This window comes from Benincasa hispida, chromosome 2 (assembly GCF_027475165.1).
Source record: "Benincasa hispida cultivar pf3 chromosome 2, pf3_genome.v1.1, whole genome shotgun sequence".
NCBI lineage: Eukaryota > Viridiplantae > Streptophyta > Magnoliopsida > Cucurbitales > Cucurbitaceae > Benincasa > Benincasa hispida.
Genome location: NC_143479.1, coordinates 64,520,023 through 64,536,491, shown reverse-complemented (window position 1 = coordinate 64,536,491; position 16,469 = coordinate 64,520,023). Strand labels below are relative to the sequence as shown.

The 16,469-nt window shown below is 33.5% G+C and overlaps 2 protein-coding genes across 2 annotated transcripts; one reads left to right on the top strand and one right to left on the bottom strand.

The window, feature by feature from the left end:
• Positions 1-1,236: 1,236 nt before the first annotated feature.
• Positions 1,237-6,659, bottom strand: LOC120070621 (vesicle-associated protein 1-2-like). The gene is made up of 9 exons (XM_039022434.2): positions 6,249-6,659; positions 5,913-5,994; positions 4,936-5,006; positions 4,692-4,773; positions 3,440-3,555; positions 3,162-3,359; positions 2,690-2,854; positions 2,468-2,545; positions 1,237-1,639 (listed from the first exon to the last, which is right to left on the bottom strand). Exons 2-9 carry the CDS (start codon positions 5,959-5,961, stop codon positions 1,532-1,534), a joined length of 867 nt encoding a protein of 288 aa, XP_038878362.1. The 5' UTR covers positions 5,962-5,994; positions 6,249-6,659; the 3' UTR covers positions 1,237-1,531.
• Positions 6,660-7,798: 1,139 nt separating this feature from the next.
• Positions 7,799-11,783, top strand: LOC120070832 (Transport protein particle (TRAPP) component). The gene is made up of 4 exons (XM_039022720.2): positions 7,799-8,127; positions 10,998-11,115; positions 11,222-11,438; positions 11,530-11,783. Exons 1-4 carry the CDS (start codon positions 7,976-7,978, stop codon positions 11,556-11,558), a joined length of 516 nt encoding a protein of 171 aa, XP_038878648.1. The 5' UTR covers positions 7,799-7,975; the 3' UTR covers positions 11,559-11,783.
• Positions 11,784-16,469: the final 4,686 nt, after the last annotated feature.

The window sequence follows — 16,469 nt, the reverse complement described above, 5'->3', positions numbered from 1 at the left end:
GATTACCTCAGTCAATGCTGCATGACTACCACATTGGCAGTATGCACGTACCAGAGCACGGGCACTCGTGAACCGAGTACACAATTTAGGCGTAATCGTGTACCGGGTACACGATTAAAAAACCTATTTTTGTCAATCTTTTCAACCCTACCCTATTTTTGTTAATATATATTAAAATAACATTATTTAAAAAAAATCCAAATTTTGTAAATGTGCAATCAAGAGGTGAGAGATTCAGATTCTTTCAGATAAGCTTAGTGCTCCAATTTTACAAAAGTTGCACTACAATGGCATCTCGAATTGTATGTCAAATCTACACATGAATATTTAAAAGTAGAAAATGAAATATGATTATGTAAGTAAAAAACAAAATTTAAACTTTGATTTTCAAAATAATATTTAAATTATCACAAATAAATTAAATTTGATATAGATGGTAAGAAATTTATAACTTAATTATTATTTGTTGGTTAGGGTAGGAAATTAAAATTTTACCAATTATTGTAAGAATTATGTACATGAATAAGAAATACTTCAATAAAATTTTTCATAATTTTGATTCAAACTAATATTGAGGTTACTGTATTTGATATATATGAAAAGATATTTATAATTTTAAATATTTTTTGGTTGGTGTAGTGAATTAAATTTTTTTCAATTAACGGAAAGAATCACGTATAAATATAAGATGATGCAATATTTTTCAATTAATTTAGTCAATAATTACCTTTAGGGCCTATTTGTTATTGCCATGAAAAATACATTTACCGTTGATGTTTTATGCTATCTTTTAACTGTTTAATATAAAATTTTATTATGAATTATTAATATGCTAATCAAAAGTTTAAAATGCCAATGTCGACAAAAATATCAGTCTTAATTATACGAAAATGTTGATGAAAATATCATAAAATGTTAGTGTCAATAGACATTTCTTACAAAAATTATAAAAACAAAAATTTAAAAAAAAAATAAATAGTAAATAAATATTTAATCATTTTTAAACAAGTTAACATGTCTATTATTTATATTATATTTTTCATTATTGACATTTTATTACTTATTTTTAATTCCCTCTCATGTCAATGTGGAACTCATGGAAACATGAAAATATCGACATTTTGACAAAAACTTAATACAACGATTTAAATAATCTTTAAATTTTCATTCGCTAACTATAGCAACCAATTGAAAAGTAGAAGGTAAAAAAACCAGTAAAAGACTGACAAAGATGTCTACAATAATATAACAATATTAATATTAGCACTATAACACATCTAAAATGTATATCAATTCAGACTCGTGAGCATCGATAACTTCCCACATTATGCCATACTCAAGTTGGGAGTGACATTAATGTCGAACTAATTAAGTTATGTTCAAATTCACTTCACAACAGAAGTGGTATCCGAAAACCGGGAGGGAGCCATAAGGGGAATAGAACCTATACAATTATTCTAACTTCAAAGCTATATACCAATCCCTCCTTATGCAGAAGATGACACTCATATAATAACACGAGAAATCTTTACTACCTCAAGAGGCGTCCTAGAAAAGTACATACAATTGCCACCATGTAGAGATACAGAACAGGAAAGCCAACTTGAACTTTGTTGAGCTCTGTCTTCCTCAACTCCGACTGCAAATTTAGCAAATGCACAGCCTTCAGGAATTTGAGATTCAAAATAAACCATAGTTCAACAAATTTGCAGCTATAGAACTTGAACATGTAGTCATATTGTTAATCAGATGTCCAATTTAGCAAGAATCCAATGAAAAACGGCTTCAAATTCTCGCCATTGCTGAAACAAACAGTCCTCAAAACGCAGTAGATTTTACTATAGTATTTCAAACTTTCAAAGTTCAATGTTTTATATATCTAAACTGAACTTTGAAACTGTTATTCTATATTAATACCATTGACTAAATGACTGGGACAAAAGTGTACACCTAGAAAAAATAAAGCAATATGCTTAGTGTACTGTCTAGTTGAAAGGAATGTAACATCAAATCCCTGTAATAAACTATGACACTTATTTTCTCCTATTATCCACTCCCTTAATCCTTTGCCTACCATATTCTGCTAAAGCAGCCAACATTTACCACTAAATGTTGCATTATCATTTAACACTAAGGTAACTATACAAAATCATAATTTAAAGTTTAGAAGGTAATTAAACCGTTTAAAGTTTTGGGGCCTACTAGATATCGCTATCAAAGCTCATTCATTAAATTTGTAACCCCTGACCTCATTTCAATTGAAGAAAACTGGAGGAAAGTTCATGTAGGTATCTATGGACGTTGACAGAAAAAACTATATTTGGACTTCAACAGACCAACAGAAATCATAAACTGTCTTCAGATATATTTTCATGATATAAAGTAGGCAACAATAAACGGCATCCGTCTCGTGATGGTGATAAGAATTATATGTTCAAGGAAAAATTAAAATTGTAAAGGAAATTACAAAATTCTCCTTCAAGAATTTGGTTTCTTGGATGCTTATTTGCTTCTCCTCCTTTAGCTTTGAAATGGCATTTTGAGCCTGTAAAGAAAGTTCATCAATTCACATTACCGTTTAGCAGAACTTTTTCAGTTAACAGTAAAATAAGGTTTTCGGACCGTCTTTCCACTTCATCCTTATGCTCAGAGTTCATAATATTGGAGTAATATTTAATGGAAGACTGACCTGACAAAGCTTCAACTCGAGTTCACTCAGCTTTAACTTCAACTCCTCGAGATGCTTTATCATTTCCAGATTCTCCTCATTGCCATCTATGAAGTCATTAGGTAAACATGATGGTTCAGGCTCCTCTTCATTGACATCTCTAGGCTCCGTAGCATTGCCGGGAACCTGGTACAATTCATAGGACAACCAAAATTTTGTGATTTGATAAGCAAAGAAAAATGGTTATAGCTAGATTGGTAGAGATATGCATCTCATCACAGGTTCAACAAAACATTTAGCTATTGTCATGTGCCAAGTTTCGATGCACTCCAATGCATTCTCAAAAACGCTCTACCATGATTGCTTATCTAAGGATCCTAATCAACTTGGGATAAAAGTAAATGTCTTATGAAGCAAGCATAGAAAAAGGGCATGTTTGAGAAATTGTAATAATGTATTTTAGCGGCAGGCTGTGAACTCCATTAGTCATTACATGGTTTTTGTTTAAAGGTTCCTGGTCTACAATCTCCTCCACTGCTTTACATAGATTATTTGGTTCTGTAACTGCAAGAGCCACTTCCTCCTCCTTTAATGCTTCATCAACTGGGGAAACCACTGGAGAAATGGATGGGCTAACAAGGGTTACACCCAACTTCTGTTCTTCGATGTACTTCCCACCTTCTTTGGCAAACTGAAAGTTAAGGAAACAAACGTTAAATTCCAAAAAAAAATAGACAATTATACATAATAAATTCTAGTAGAAGCATTTACCAAGGTAGAGGTTATGTCCACATCAGTTGTATCAGCAGGAACTACTGTGCTCTGGATTAAGAACTTGTCTTTGCATAGCATATCAGGTGGGGCCAGCGTTTGTGCTTGCATCCTAACTACATTAAGAGCCATTATATAAAATTTGGAAAGACAGAGAGAAAGGGGTAATGAAATAATGAGAGCAATATGACAAAACAGAGGATAGCCCATGATTAGTGCAAGCTGTGAAAAGCATAAAAGGTGAGTTTTAGAGGAGTAAAAAGTACTTTTAACTAATTAAAAATGCTTTATAAACTCCTAGCGACTGATGAAGTCAAAAGTGCTTTTAAAACTTTTAAAAAACTGAAAAGTTTTTTTATAATACTTCAAAAGTAAGCACTTCATTAGTGTTCATTTATCAAAATTGCTTGTAAAAATGTGTTCCACCTAAACGCGTTAGGTCCAAAACACATTTCAAACCTAAATCTAAGCACTTGAGCCAATCATTGTGTAAGGTTTCTCCCTTACTATATATTGATAAACAGAGGAAAGTTGAGTTTTGAGGCGATACAAAATTGATTAGTGAAGGTGGGTAATCTCTCCTTTCTTGCAACCAAGAGAAAATTCACAAAAAGCATTGAAAGAAACATTCCTCACTCCCAGACGTATATATAGCCCACATCCTTATTGGGCCCCTCTTCCTTTCCTATTCTGCGTTACAAAACTAACTTGTAGAGTGTGATTTCCCCTTACTGCCCTTTCTAGAATATCGTTTCCTGATTGAAGGCCTCACACAGTGATGTCAAGATAAATATAAGATTTAAAATAAATAAAAATAATAAATAAATAAATAAAAAGTAGGAGAGAGGGATAAAAAATCAGTTAGAAATTATCAACACATCAAGTATTTCATCAAGAACAACTAATTCCATTTCATAATGACCAATATAACTATTGGCCTAAAAATCTACGCAGGTCAAACTAGACAAGCTGTGCCCTAAAGTTGGAGGAAAAAAAGGTTTACAGACTGCGCCATGAAATGAAAGCATAGAAAAAATGATGCTAAAACTAATCAAGCAAAGATGCTAGAAGCAGAAGAACGTAGCCAAAATGAGGCCTCATTAAAGCTATTTAAGATAAAAGATCACTCATGATTCCATGACTTCAATTTATCAACTTCTAGAAATAAAAATGGCACCCATACATTCCCTCTTCCCCTCCTGAAACAAGAATGAGAGTAAATATAAAGCCTTAACTAGTCAAAAGTATATACCCGTGAATTCGCAAGTTGAGTTTGGCACGATGATTCCAACCTTTGGTCGGACAAAGTACTTCTTCGGGGATGTGATCTTAACCTGGAAAAAAAAAATATATATATATATATATCCATTATCTTGCATACTGTTTAACATGTTATCTCTACCTAATGAATCATAAATCACTTTGATTGACTTTGAAAAGTACAAGAGAGAGAAAAAAATGAGACAGAGACACAGAGGAAGATCAGCAACCCATACCTTAAAAGCAACATGGTCGAGTGTATTATTTGTGAGTTGAATTGAGCATAAGCTATGTTTATTTAGTTCAACTGGAGCCAATAGAAGGAAATATGAACGATATTAGTTCTAAATTTGAAAAATGGAATGAATGATAAAATGAAGTGGAAAATAGCATATCCTTGTTCATACAAAAAATAATAATAAATGAATAAATCCAAAGTAAGCAATGTCTTAGTAGCGAATGAGAAAATGGAGATATGACACTCCATTTGAGGTAGCTTAGCAAATTAAATCCAGAGCAGACATCATAGAAAATATCATACATCAAAACTTCAGCATGGGATAGCTTTTACGTTTCAATAAGCACTTTCAGGAAAAGCACAAAAGGTGAGTTTTAGAGGAGTAAAAAGTACTTTTAACTAATTAAAAATGCTTTATAAACTCCTAGCGACTGATGAAGTCAAAAGTGCTTTTAAAACTTTTAAAAAACTGAAAAGTTTTTTTATAATACTTCAAAAGTAAGCACTTCATTAGTGTTCATTTATCAAAATTGCTTGTAAAAATGTGTTCCACCTAAACGCATTAGGTCCAAAACACATTTCAAACCTAAATCTAAGCGCTTATCCAAATAGAACCTTTTAAGAGCTTCAAAATTATAAAAACCATGTCCTATCCATACAACCAAATACCAACAAAAATTTGAAAAATGTTTATAGTTATTCAAAGGAACTTTTTACCCCTTCGGCTCTGATCAATTAGCATACAAAGTACAAACGAAAGAATTAAAACATAAATTTCAAAAACTAAAAGGTACTAAAACAACACCCAAACAAGAAAACCACTTTGCTTTTGCCACAAAAGATCAAACGTTTCATAGTAAGAAACAAAAGCAGCAATTAATTTCCTAATGGTTTCAGAGATGATCGATGAACAGCCCATTGAAAACAACAAAACAAAAGTCTAAAGAGAGAGAATAATTCATTCTGTAGACTTACAAATGAACTTCAATTCGCGAGGATGAATTTCTAAAAGCCTCATATCCATACTTTCACTCAGCTATTAAACCAAACACTTGTCCTGCACAATCGAATTACAAAAAACAACAAAAATCAAAGCAGAGACTTTTGGGGATTAGTGTATAAAAGAAAAGGCACAAATCAAACATAATCATAGAAACCCAGACATGATGCATCCATATACAAACAAAGAACCCAATTAAATTATTCAAACCCAACAATTAAAAAAACACCCTAAAGATTTCTACAATAAACAATCACCAATATAATATTAAAAATACAGCTCTACACAGTTTAATGTATAAGAAAACTCACAAATTACAATCAACAAGAAATTGGCGACAACACAATGAGTTGGCCGGTCAGCAGAACTCAACTGATCAGCTTCAAAAAGTTGAAAGAAAAGAAGTGGGGGATTAGTTGATGAATTGGGTCATCATTTCGAACGGTATACGAACAAAACAGAGTGAAGTGAATAGCAGAAAGTGATGGAATATTGTGATTGAAAAAGAAAAAGCAAGGAAGGGAGTTTCATGATATAAATCCAAAGGGGTAAAGGATTGGAATAGGGAATCAGAAAGGAACACAGAGAAAAGTGGAGAAAGGAATAGAAGTGATTCGGAAAGAGAAGGAAAGCTGTTTGTGCTGTGGACCGAGAAGAAGGAGCGAAGTGACGGAGTTACATGTTATTAAGAGTTCCTTTGTTCTGCATGTCAATCGACTTTCTTGTTAGAATTTATGACTAAATATATTTACTATTTCACTTAATTTTTTTGTTTGCTCAAGACTAAATATATGTATTTTATATCAAAATACTTGGTTTAGTAGCTCAATAATTCTCAAAAATAAGAATTATCAATCATAATCAGAGATAGATCGAGTTTAAGTCATAAATTAAACACGTAGCAACCCTAACTACTCCCTAACCATCTCATCAAGAATGAGAGAAATAAAATGCTCTAAAAAAACATCTTTCCAAATCAATAAAGAGCCTTGAGAGGATGCTAAAGTCATATTGCATGAGCAACTTTGTTTTCCTCTCGAGGAATATGACAAAAGCTTTCAATATTAACAGAGTTTTTTTTTACAAAAAGAATGTCCTCAATAACAATCCCAACCTCTGGAAAAGAACGGTCTTCTCAATTAAGAAGCTTAACAATCTCCAAGGCGCCAGACTCAATCTCAATCGACAGATCGTTTCCTACTCATTACTGCTCAATCACAATAAGACCTTTCAAAAGTGCTTCACCTTCAAGCATGCCAACACTTCAGCCTTTCCACTTAAATCTGCAACTACCAAAAAATTACCCAACTCGAGTGATCATGAATGAACCACCCTAACCTACCTCTACCTTTCTCATTCGATCAAGTTGTGCCCACATTTAATTTTCACTTGCCCACTCCTGATGACACCCAACAACGAGTAGGAAGAGACGGGTTGGAAGGAGCTTCATTAACCTCCAACTTTAATAGTTTATGTTCATATATTAGTTGTAAGCATTTTTTAACCTTTCAAGTTGGGAAAAATACCTTTTTGGTCCCTACCTTTTTAAGAATAGATGTGTGAAAAGATTAAAAAACTAATTATTTTCCAACTCACTTTGCCCCCTCATATATTTACTATTTAGGCAATTTTTTCTTTAATTTAATAAATTTAGTAGTTGAGGGACCTTTTGAATGAACTTATTCCTTTCAAGTTTAAGAGTATAATTGTTTCCATCTAGAATTAAACATTAAATATATTTTTGAACATTTTTAAAAAAAAAGTTTAAAGATACTTCTCAAATTTATTATTATTATTATTATTGAAAGTTAGTTCAAAATTGAAGGACATTATCAATAATTTAGTTAAAAAATTAACCAAAAAAGAATAGTCATTTCATTCGACATGTCGTCATTTAGTAGTTGAATCTAGATTGAGGGAGGAATCAAGGCAGTGACTCGATCTTCTAATCCTCCATCTTGTTCTCGCTTTCCTTTCCAATTCCATTGAACTGAACTTCAGTCTTCAACAATTCCACTTTGATCGCAGAGCGAAACACATGGGGAGGGAGGTATCAGAGAGTTGCGTTGACAGTCTTTTGACGGAAATGGTTTCCACTTATTGCCATCGATTCTACGCCAATAAGCCGGAACTTGCCGCCCGTCGCATCGAGGCAATTGGCTATCAGGTTGGCCATCAGCTCTCCGAACGGTATTCCTCCACCGCTTTCTACCCTTCTTTTTTGTTTCTCTGAATTTTCTGGGCTTTCTTTGTTTCTTACAATTTGATTTCCAGAGTTCGCTAATGGATCTCTGGTTGCTCTGTGGCTCTGATTTCAATTTCCCACTTCTTTTATCGCTACGTTTTCTATTTTACTGAATGTGTACGTTTGGGAGATTTATAGTTGAGTATGCGAACAACAATATTTGGGACTAGAATTGCGGGTTAGAAGTGTTGCTCCAACACCCCACCACTTAAAGGAAAAGGAATTTTGTGTAATTGAAAACATCTAGCATTCTATTCTGAAAGCGGGAGGACAAAAGGTTGACTTCTGTCATCGTAGATTGATGTGGACCAAGATACTCAATAACCAAAACAGCATGCATGACAATGGCAAGGGTCTAGAGTTACTTCTGATCATTGTTTGGTGTGCTTAGACTTGGGCATTTTGAAATGGGTTCTAACTCCCTTCAGATTTGGAAATGTGTGCATGTCTCATCCCTCTTTTAGAGCCTATTTACCCTCCTAGTGGGCGGTGGAGGTAGAGGTCTTAGGGATATGGGTAGGTTATCGTTTTTGGGTAAGCTTCGCAGTTTTAGGGAGTCCCTTAAAATTTGGAATCATGAAGTATTTGGAGACTTGAAGATCAAGAAACAAGATTTACTGAACTGTAATACCATGATGGGTATATTGGAAGAGGTGGGTTCCCTGAGCTCTGAACAGAGAGTGGAAAGGTTATCTCTGAAAGTTGAGTTTGAAGAGGTGATTAAAAGTGAAACCATTAGCTAGAGGCAAAAGGCTAAATTTACATATGGGACACATTTCTTTTCTAAAACATTTGTGTATATATTGATATATCTAATACTTCGAAATAGATAAAAACATGTATATTTTAACATAAAACAAGTATTGGGGTGGGGTGTTTGGGTACATAGGTCAGGGACTAGGATCTTGTTTGTCTATCATTGTCTGGGTACACATGTTAAATGCCAATATGTCATGGTTTATTTCAATGTATGATGGACTAGGTTGTTGTGATAAGAGATTTATTAGTAAGCCAAGATCTAATTGCAAGTTAGCAGAAATTTTAACCTTCCACATAGAGGGAAAAACGGAGGGGGGTTACTAATCAAACACCAAAAGAAAGTTACAAGAGAAGCCTTTGGATGGATAGGGGATCCAAAAGTGAACATCCCTCCAATCGGGGTTAAGATGAAAGTTCCTCAACAAGATAACAAGTCTTGAACATCCGTCGTTTTCCTATTGGTCAACAAAGAGCGAAAATCGAGAGAAGGAAAAGATGGCTCTCTTAACGGGAAGTAATCTAAGCAATCGAGTAATGCTTCGATGATGACTACTAATATTAACTAGGAAACAAGGAGCAAGGGGACAGGGACTATCCCTCAACAACTTATCCTCCCAAAATTAAGTATCCCTTCCATTATCCACCACATTATGAGCATACTGATAAAGATAAGAAAATCCATCAAGCTATTTTTCCATGGGTTTCTAGAAGTGACTTTAACCACACTGACGTCCATTCAAAAGGATGAGGACCATGCTTGCTAACAATGAGTTTGTACCACATGGTGTCATGATGAAATTGCAAAAGCCATTTAGGTAGAGAGGCTTGATTCCCTACCCTAATATGTCCACACACAAACCACCTAGGTCCAGAAGCCTAGATGCCACCTCCCACCTCTCAAGACAAGAACCTTTCCCCTCCTCAACCCCCAGAGGAATTTCTTCATTAATTTCTTAATGGTTTTACATACTACACTAGAAATTTTAAAAGGGACAGGAAATGGATTGAAATGCCACTCAGGTTGACTTAATAAAGGTAGGCCTACCACCCTTCGAAAAGTAACTCTTTCTCCAAGAAGCAAGCCTCTTACAAACCTTACCATCATGGTCCCATAACCTACTTGAGACAACCTTGAGAGTTCAAGAACTTGCATTATTTAAAATTGAGGGACCTATTAGATACAACTATGAAAGTTATAGGACTCATTATTTAAGCTAGATTTTTAAAATTGTGACTTATGGATTTCTAGTTAGAAAGTATGATTTGAAGAATAGTTAGCAATGTTTCCCCTTAAAAACTAGAAAATTTGGGGCATTATGTATGTTCTGATCATGGGTCTGAGGGTAATGGTCACGTGTTTATGAGGTGATCCAAGTTAGTATGTTTGCAGATGACACCAAACTATATGTCTTCGATAAATGTAATGTACGACGCCTATTGTTGTCCACCATTGCAAAAGGATGAAATTGAGTGGTTGGTTCGCAGTATGTTATTAACTGGCACCGTTCCATTGAGCACTAGATTGTTTTCAAGCAGTTTTTTATTGATGAAGAGAATGCTTACGTTTTTATGTTGGTTACAAAGCTTTAAATTGAATAATGATTCCAAACAAATATCTCATTTGAGTTGGAGATGAGTTGCTAGATGAACTGTATGCTGGCAATATCCTTTCCAAAATCAATTTGAAGGGTACCCCTGATCAGGCTCTTACTAGAGGACATCCTTGGTAATGCCGTAAAGGTTGAGTAATATTCCCTTAACTTTGCAATCTGTGATGAATAATGTCCTTTGGCCCTTCTTAGAGGTTGTCTTGTTCTGGTTTATAGTGTTGATAGGAAAGTAGAAACTGGGAGAGCATGGGAACTCTCTGACCTTTCCCCAATGACGTTTGTTTCCTTCTTTAGCTTTGTATTTGATCTCTAATGAAATTTCCTGCCGGAAGTGTCTGTATATTATGACTTAGTTTCCATTTTTCTTTGCTCATTTTATGGCTTTGTATTCATGGTATTTGATGACTAAATACTGCAACTTAACTGTTAAGCTTTATTTTTACTAGGTATACTATGGAGCGGCCTCGGTTCACTGATCATCTTGAAGCTATCAAATTTATCTGCAAGGACTTCTGGTCTGAACTCTTCAAAAAGCAGATAGACAACTTGAAAACAAATCATAGAGTAAGATCAGAAGCCAAACCTAGGAGCAGCCCTTTCTTTTTCCTGTGTACTTTACTTTATCCTACATGAACTTGGCCTAAATTTAGAAAATTGCTTTGATTCCCAGGGCACCTTTGTTTTGCAAGATAATCGATTCCGCTGGCTTACACGCATGTCGGTGGATCCTCAAAGTGAATCACAGGATAATTCTGCAGATGGTGAAAACAAGGCAGCTCAGGCAACAAGCATGCATCTATATTTCCCATGCGGAATCATAAGGGGTGCTCTCTCAAATTTGGGAATTCCTTGTGCGGTTTCTGCTGATATTTCAAATCTTCCAGCATGTAAGTAATCAACTTCAATCATAATCCCCACTTTGCTTCTAGGTTTGAAAAATGAGAATGACCTGCTGAAATCGCTTGCTTTATGAAATAGGTTCATTTGTTGTTCGTATAAAGGCCTGAAGAGAAGTGTATCAAAAAGTAGAGATTTTACCTTTGGGATATTAAGATGCGCCAGGTCCTCCAACACCACCCTCCAGTTGTAATGCTTTCTTTTTTTCTTCTGTTTTGTTTCTTTTTTACTCTCTATTTCTCCCTCCTCTCTCGATCATTGAAACTTTTAGCACAAAAAGCTGTTGGATAAACGTTTGTGTATGTATGAAAGTCAATAGCAATTATTTTTCAGAATTTCATGATTTTAGAGATGCGTTGAGGTTTAATATATTATACCATTTAGAGGATAAGTTCATATTCTATAGTGGTCACCTATCTATCTAGAATGTTAAAATTATATCGGTTTCTAGATAATTAAATATAGTAAAGTTGATAGTTTATGAGATCAGGGGAAAGATGTGTAAGCTTATCTGAGCCGTTGTAGATACTAAAAAGTTATATTCCTTTTTATCATTATCAATTCTCATTTGTCTATGTGGTATATGTGCTAACACTGAAATGAATATGGAAGTTGTCCCCAAAGTTAGGATCAAGAAGATGAAAGTCTTTCATATTTGATTTGAGGTCATACATCTTTCTTCAATAGGTTGTACTGATTGCATTTGTTGTCACTTAATTAGGTATTAAATTCTAAGTTTTTCTACAACATTCCTTAATTAGAGTACTAAATTCTAAGTTTTACAATTATATTTTGTGGAGTCGAGTAAATTGTTTTAAATTGGTCCATATGGCTATAATTTGACCTGAATATTTATAGTGAAAAGATAATGACATGGTCTATTTCTCCAATAATGAAATTTTCATGTGTAGGAGTATGCCAAATTCCAACTCCTAGTGTTGTGTTGGTTGTCAATGTCAATATTGATATACTAATGTTTATCCAAAATGTAAATCGAAATACGTTCAGAACATTTGTAAGGGGTTGCACATCGTCGTCAATAAGAAAAATATATTTATTATTTATTCAATGAAACTGCTACAATGTGAATGCTTTATAATGGCCGTCGATTTGAAGTACTTTTAGAAGTTCTCTCTCCTACATCTAATGATACAAAATTATTTGCCAAATTGTGGCAATTTCAAATAATTTCTCCAATTTTAGGTACAAATCAGCAACAATCACAGGTGCAGAGTTGAGTTATTAAAGTAGGGTATTCATAGTTAGTTTTTTTTAACCTAAAAGAATCTACTGTTCTGATGCCTATTTTTATTTGCTTAACCTTTTCCTAACCATTCCACTATACATAGACGTCAACTTAAAAATTTTACATATTTTACAGTTTTGTGCATGTAACTATTGGACTTGAGGTAAATAAAATATTGTTTTTCCTTTTTTTTTTTTTTCATAAAATTAACTAACTTGCAACATACTTTCACATTTGTGGACGATAAGAGTAGATATGCACAAAAATAGGTTATCAAGTTTAAAACTTCTTATTACATCTTATATCATTGTAAGTTACAATTTATTATATATGAATATTGGTTGGTTTAGAGCATTTGTATGCGTCACTGTTCATAAATATGACATAAAAATTAAATTGAGAATGCATGTAATACAAAAGTGCATCTATTTGTCTGGTGAAAAACGGATCTCAATTTTTTTAAAATACAAAATGTATATGTATTATATAGGTTTTTCTTATGAAATGTGGAATGTTCATTTTTTTAATGTATTATGGAGTAATGAGAGTTATATCGACAGAGTCGATTGCCTAAGGTGATTGTCGAAGTTAGCCGTCAAAGTTAGTCATTGTTGGAGTCAATCGTCGAAGGTGGTCATCAACAGAGTTGAACGTTGGAGTTGGCCATGCAAAGGTGGCCATTGGAGTTGGTCACCAACGTATGTTGCCAATTGTTGGTGATGGTGATTGTTGTCAGACTTGGTCGTTGGCATGTAGCATTAAATAGATTTTTCTAACCTTTCACGCTCCAATAAATCTTTAAATTTTTTATTTCATGTCTAGTAGAAGGGTTGAGAGAAATTTAGGGAGATTATTGATAATATTAGAGGTTTAGTATTTAGGGTTCCAACCTCTTTACAATATAAGAAGAGCAAACTTAAATATTACAAACCTAGAGGCCCATTTGGCTTTAGAAATAACCTATGCTAAATAATATATATTAAAATGTTATTACACGATAAATACTCTAACATCTAAGAAGTTCTTAGTCTATTAGGATGTGTTTGGGCACTAACTTGAGTTGAGTTGGTTAAAATTACTGATTCAGTGTTTGGTCCCGAACTTCCAAAATCATTGGTAGATAACTCAATTACACCAATTTCATAATGTCACTATTGAAGTTTGCACATTTATCGAGAAGCTTCATTTTTCCCTCTTTTTTTCTCCACTCCTCCAATATTTTCAATGACTCCACCTGCCAACCACTACTGACAATCAAGTACAACGACGCTCAATCATAGTCGGCTACATGCTCTGTCGAACACCTCCAATGGCCAACTCTAGCAACCATTTTCACCAACAACTCCAATCACCACCTTTGACTCCCAAGTCGGGCAAAAACCACCATCGGCGACTACTGCCACCTCACTTCGGTGGATGCTCTATTGACCACCTCTAGCAATCACCTCCGACATCCACCTCCTCGCAGTTACATCTTCAACTAGGGGTGTATATGGATTTGGTTGGGTTGGGTTGTGGCATTTGTTTTGTCCAACCTAGGGTCAGTCAAGTTGGCAACCAAAATGACCAAACACATGGTCTCCAATCCAATCCAACCCCCAAATTTTGGGTAGGGTTGGGTTGGGTTGTCGGTTATTATTATTATTTTTTTTTGGGTTGTCGGTTATTATTTTTTTTGTTTCTTCTTAATTTAAAATACTTAAATTTATCTACAAATATATCTAATAATTAAAATCTCATAGAACTAAATTCTTACATACCAAATATCTATAATATCTATTACAAACTTTATACAAAAACAAACATTTTTAAAAGAAAAACATAAAGAATTCACAAATTTATCAATTCTAAAAGAAATATATATTTTATTAATATATATGTAATTTGGGTTGGGTTGGGTCAACCAAATTTTTTTTATTCAACCCTAGACCCAACCCAATCCAAGAAAAATTTAAAAAATCAACTCAACCCAACCAAAAAAAAATAATAATAAATAACCCAACCCAACCCTTATAGTCCATTTGAACACTCCTACCTTCAATGGCCAATAACTTGGACGATCACCTCCGATTACCAATTCGACCACCAACTCCATTGATAATCTCCAATAACTAACTCTAACGACCAACTCAACTGATTATTTACTAAAAAAAATTAATAGAAAAGAAACTTGACCATGAAAGTGTTTTTAAATAAAAAAAAATGAAATTATTAGTTCATAATTTTTAATAACCATCTCATATAGTAATTTAACATTAACAAAAACACTTTGAGCATATAGCCAAACCAAATAAATTTATAAATAAAAATACTTTTGAGAAAATGTAATTAAACACATTTGTATTTTTATTTTAAACCGTTTTTATAAAAATTGTTTAAATGCAAAAGACTCTTTGAAATACGTTTTTTTCTTAAGCAATCCAAAGAGACTTTTGTTGTCTAGTTATCTTTCTGAATTATTCCCTTATCTAGCCAATATGGGACTTTGATCGCAATTCTAACAATCCTCCTCTAAAAAAAAGATCATCAAGACTCCTTTCAAATAATCGTCTCTCTAAATTACACTTGAGCACATCGCAAGCTCAACCACGGAGTAGTTCCAAATTACACTTAAGCACATTGCCTACCAAAAGCCTAACCACAAATGGATATCACCATGACATCTATGCTCTCTACTTCTTTGTTTAACACCAGAGGATTCAATTGATATAGCTAGGTCAGGCCCAATGCTCTAATATCACTTGTTAGAAACAACAAACCTTCAAATATCCACGATGGTATGATATATGCTCTAATATCACTTTTTAGAAACAACGAACCTTCAAATATCCATTATAGTATGATATTGTCCACTTCGGACATAAACCATCATGGTTTTACTTTTGGTTTCACCCAAAATGTCTTATACCATTGATATTAGTAGTTGTTCTTTCTTATATATCCATGATCATCCTTTTACCTAACCAATGTGAAACTTTGACCACATTCCCAACACGAACCTACATGCATAATAAATCCTGACCTACAATTTGGCAAAGGATGCCATAAAAAGCTCTAAACCATTTAATGACCTTTTTTTTTTTCATATTAACACTCATACATTCAACTAATGTGAAAGTACATTATAATTTTATGATTTATATGAAACAAAACTATTTTGCCTATCAAGTACAATGGTTACATGTTAAAAAAAATTGTAAAATATATGTAAAGGTTTTAAGTTACATCTCAATTAAGCTATAACAATTTGAAATTTGTATTAAAAAAAAAATAACCACCAAAAGATCATAAATTTTTAGATTACAAATAACACCAAATATCATTGACTTGATAACTCAATTCTACATCCTAAACTCAAACTTTCTAACTCTATATTAAATAAATTTGCACCTCAAATACAATCTTTATAGATGGAGATATTAACTCTAGAATTCAAGCCTTTAAAAAGTTAAAAACTCCCGGATTTAAAAGACTAAAGTTAATGGGATGACTAAAACTTCCTAAAAGAAGCAAAATGGAAAACTAAAACTTCCTTGACTTCGTGATAGAGAATCAAAGGACCGAACATAGAGATTATTGTCTTCCACTATGGTATACTCAAATTAATAAAAATCAAAGTTGGATTTCATAATATCCAAAACCCAAAACAGGGGGAAAGTATCTACACAACTGTAAAAATCAAACTTACAATAATCATATCTAATTAAGCTCAGTCAGATCTCATTACAGTGCACCAAAACAATAAAAATTCCCCTGATTCAATTGAGTGCATGAA

Bases quoted from the DNA above. Each gene is read 5' to 3' on its own strand.
- LOC120070621 (XM_039022434.2), bottom strand. From the start codon at position 5,961: ATGGATATGAGGCTTTTAGAAATTCATCCTCGCGAATTGAAGTTCATT. The intron at 3,360-3,439 runs GTAAATGCTTCT...CTTAACTTTCAG, and splicing joins TGGACATAACCTCTACCTTG to TTTGCCAAAGAAGGTGGGAA. The intron at 2,546-2,689 runs GTCAGTCTTCCA...CTTTCTTTACAG, and splicing joins TCGAGTTGAAGCTTTGTCAG to GCTCAAAATGCCATTTCAAA.
- LOC120070832 (XM_039022720.2), top strand. From the start codon at position 7,976: ATGGGGAGGGAGGTATCAGAGAGTTGCGTTGACAGTCTTTTGACGGAA. The intron at 11,116-11,221 runs GTAAGATCAGAA...TTTGATTCCCAG, and splicing joins ACTTGAAAACAAATCATAGA to GGCACCTTTGTTTTGCAAGA. The intron at 11,439-11,529 runs GTAAGTAATCAA...TTTATGAAATAG, and splicing joins TATTTCAAATCTTCCAGCAT to GTTCATTTGTTGTTCGTATA.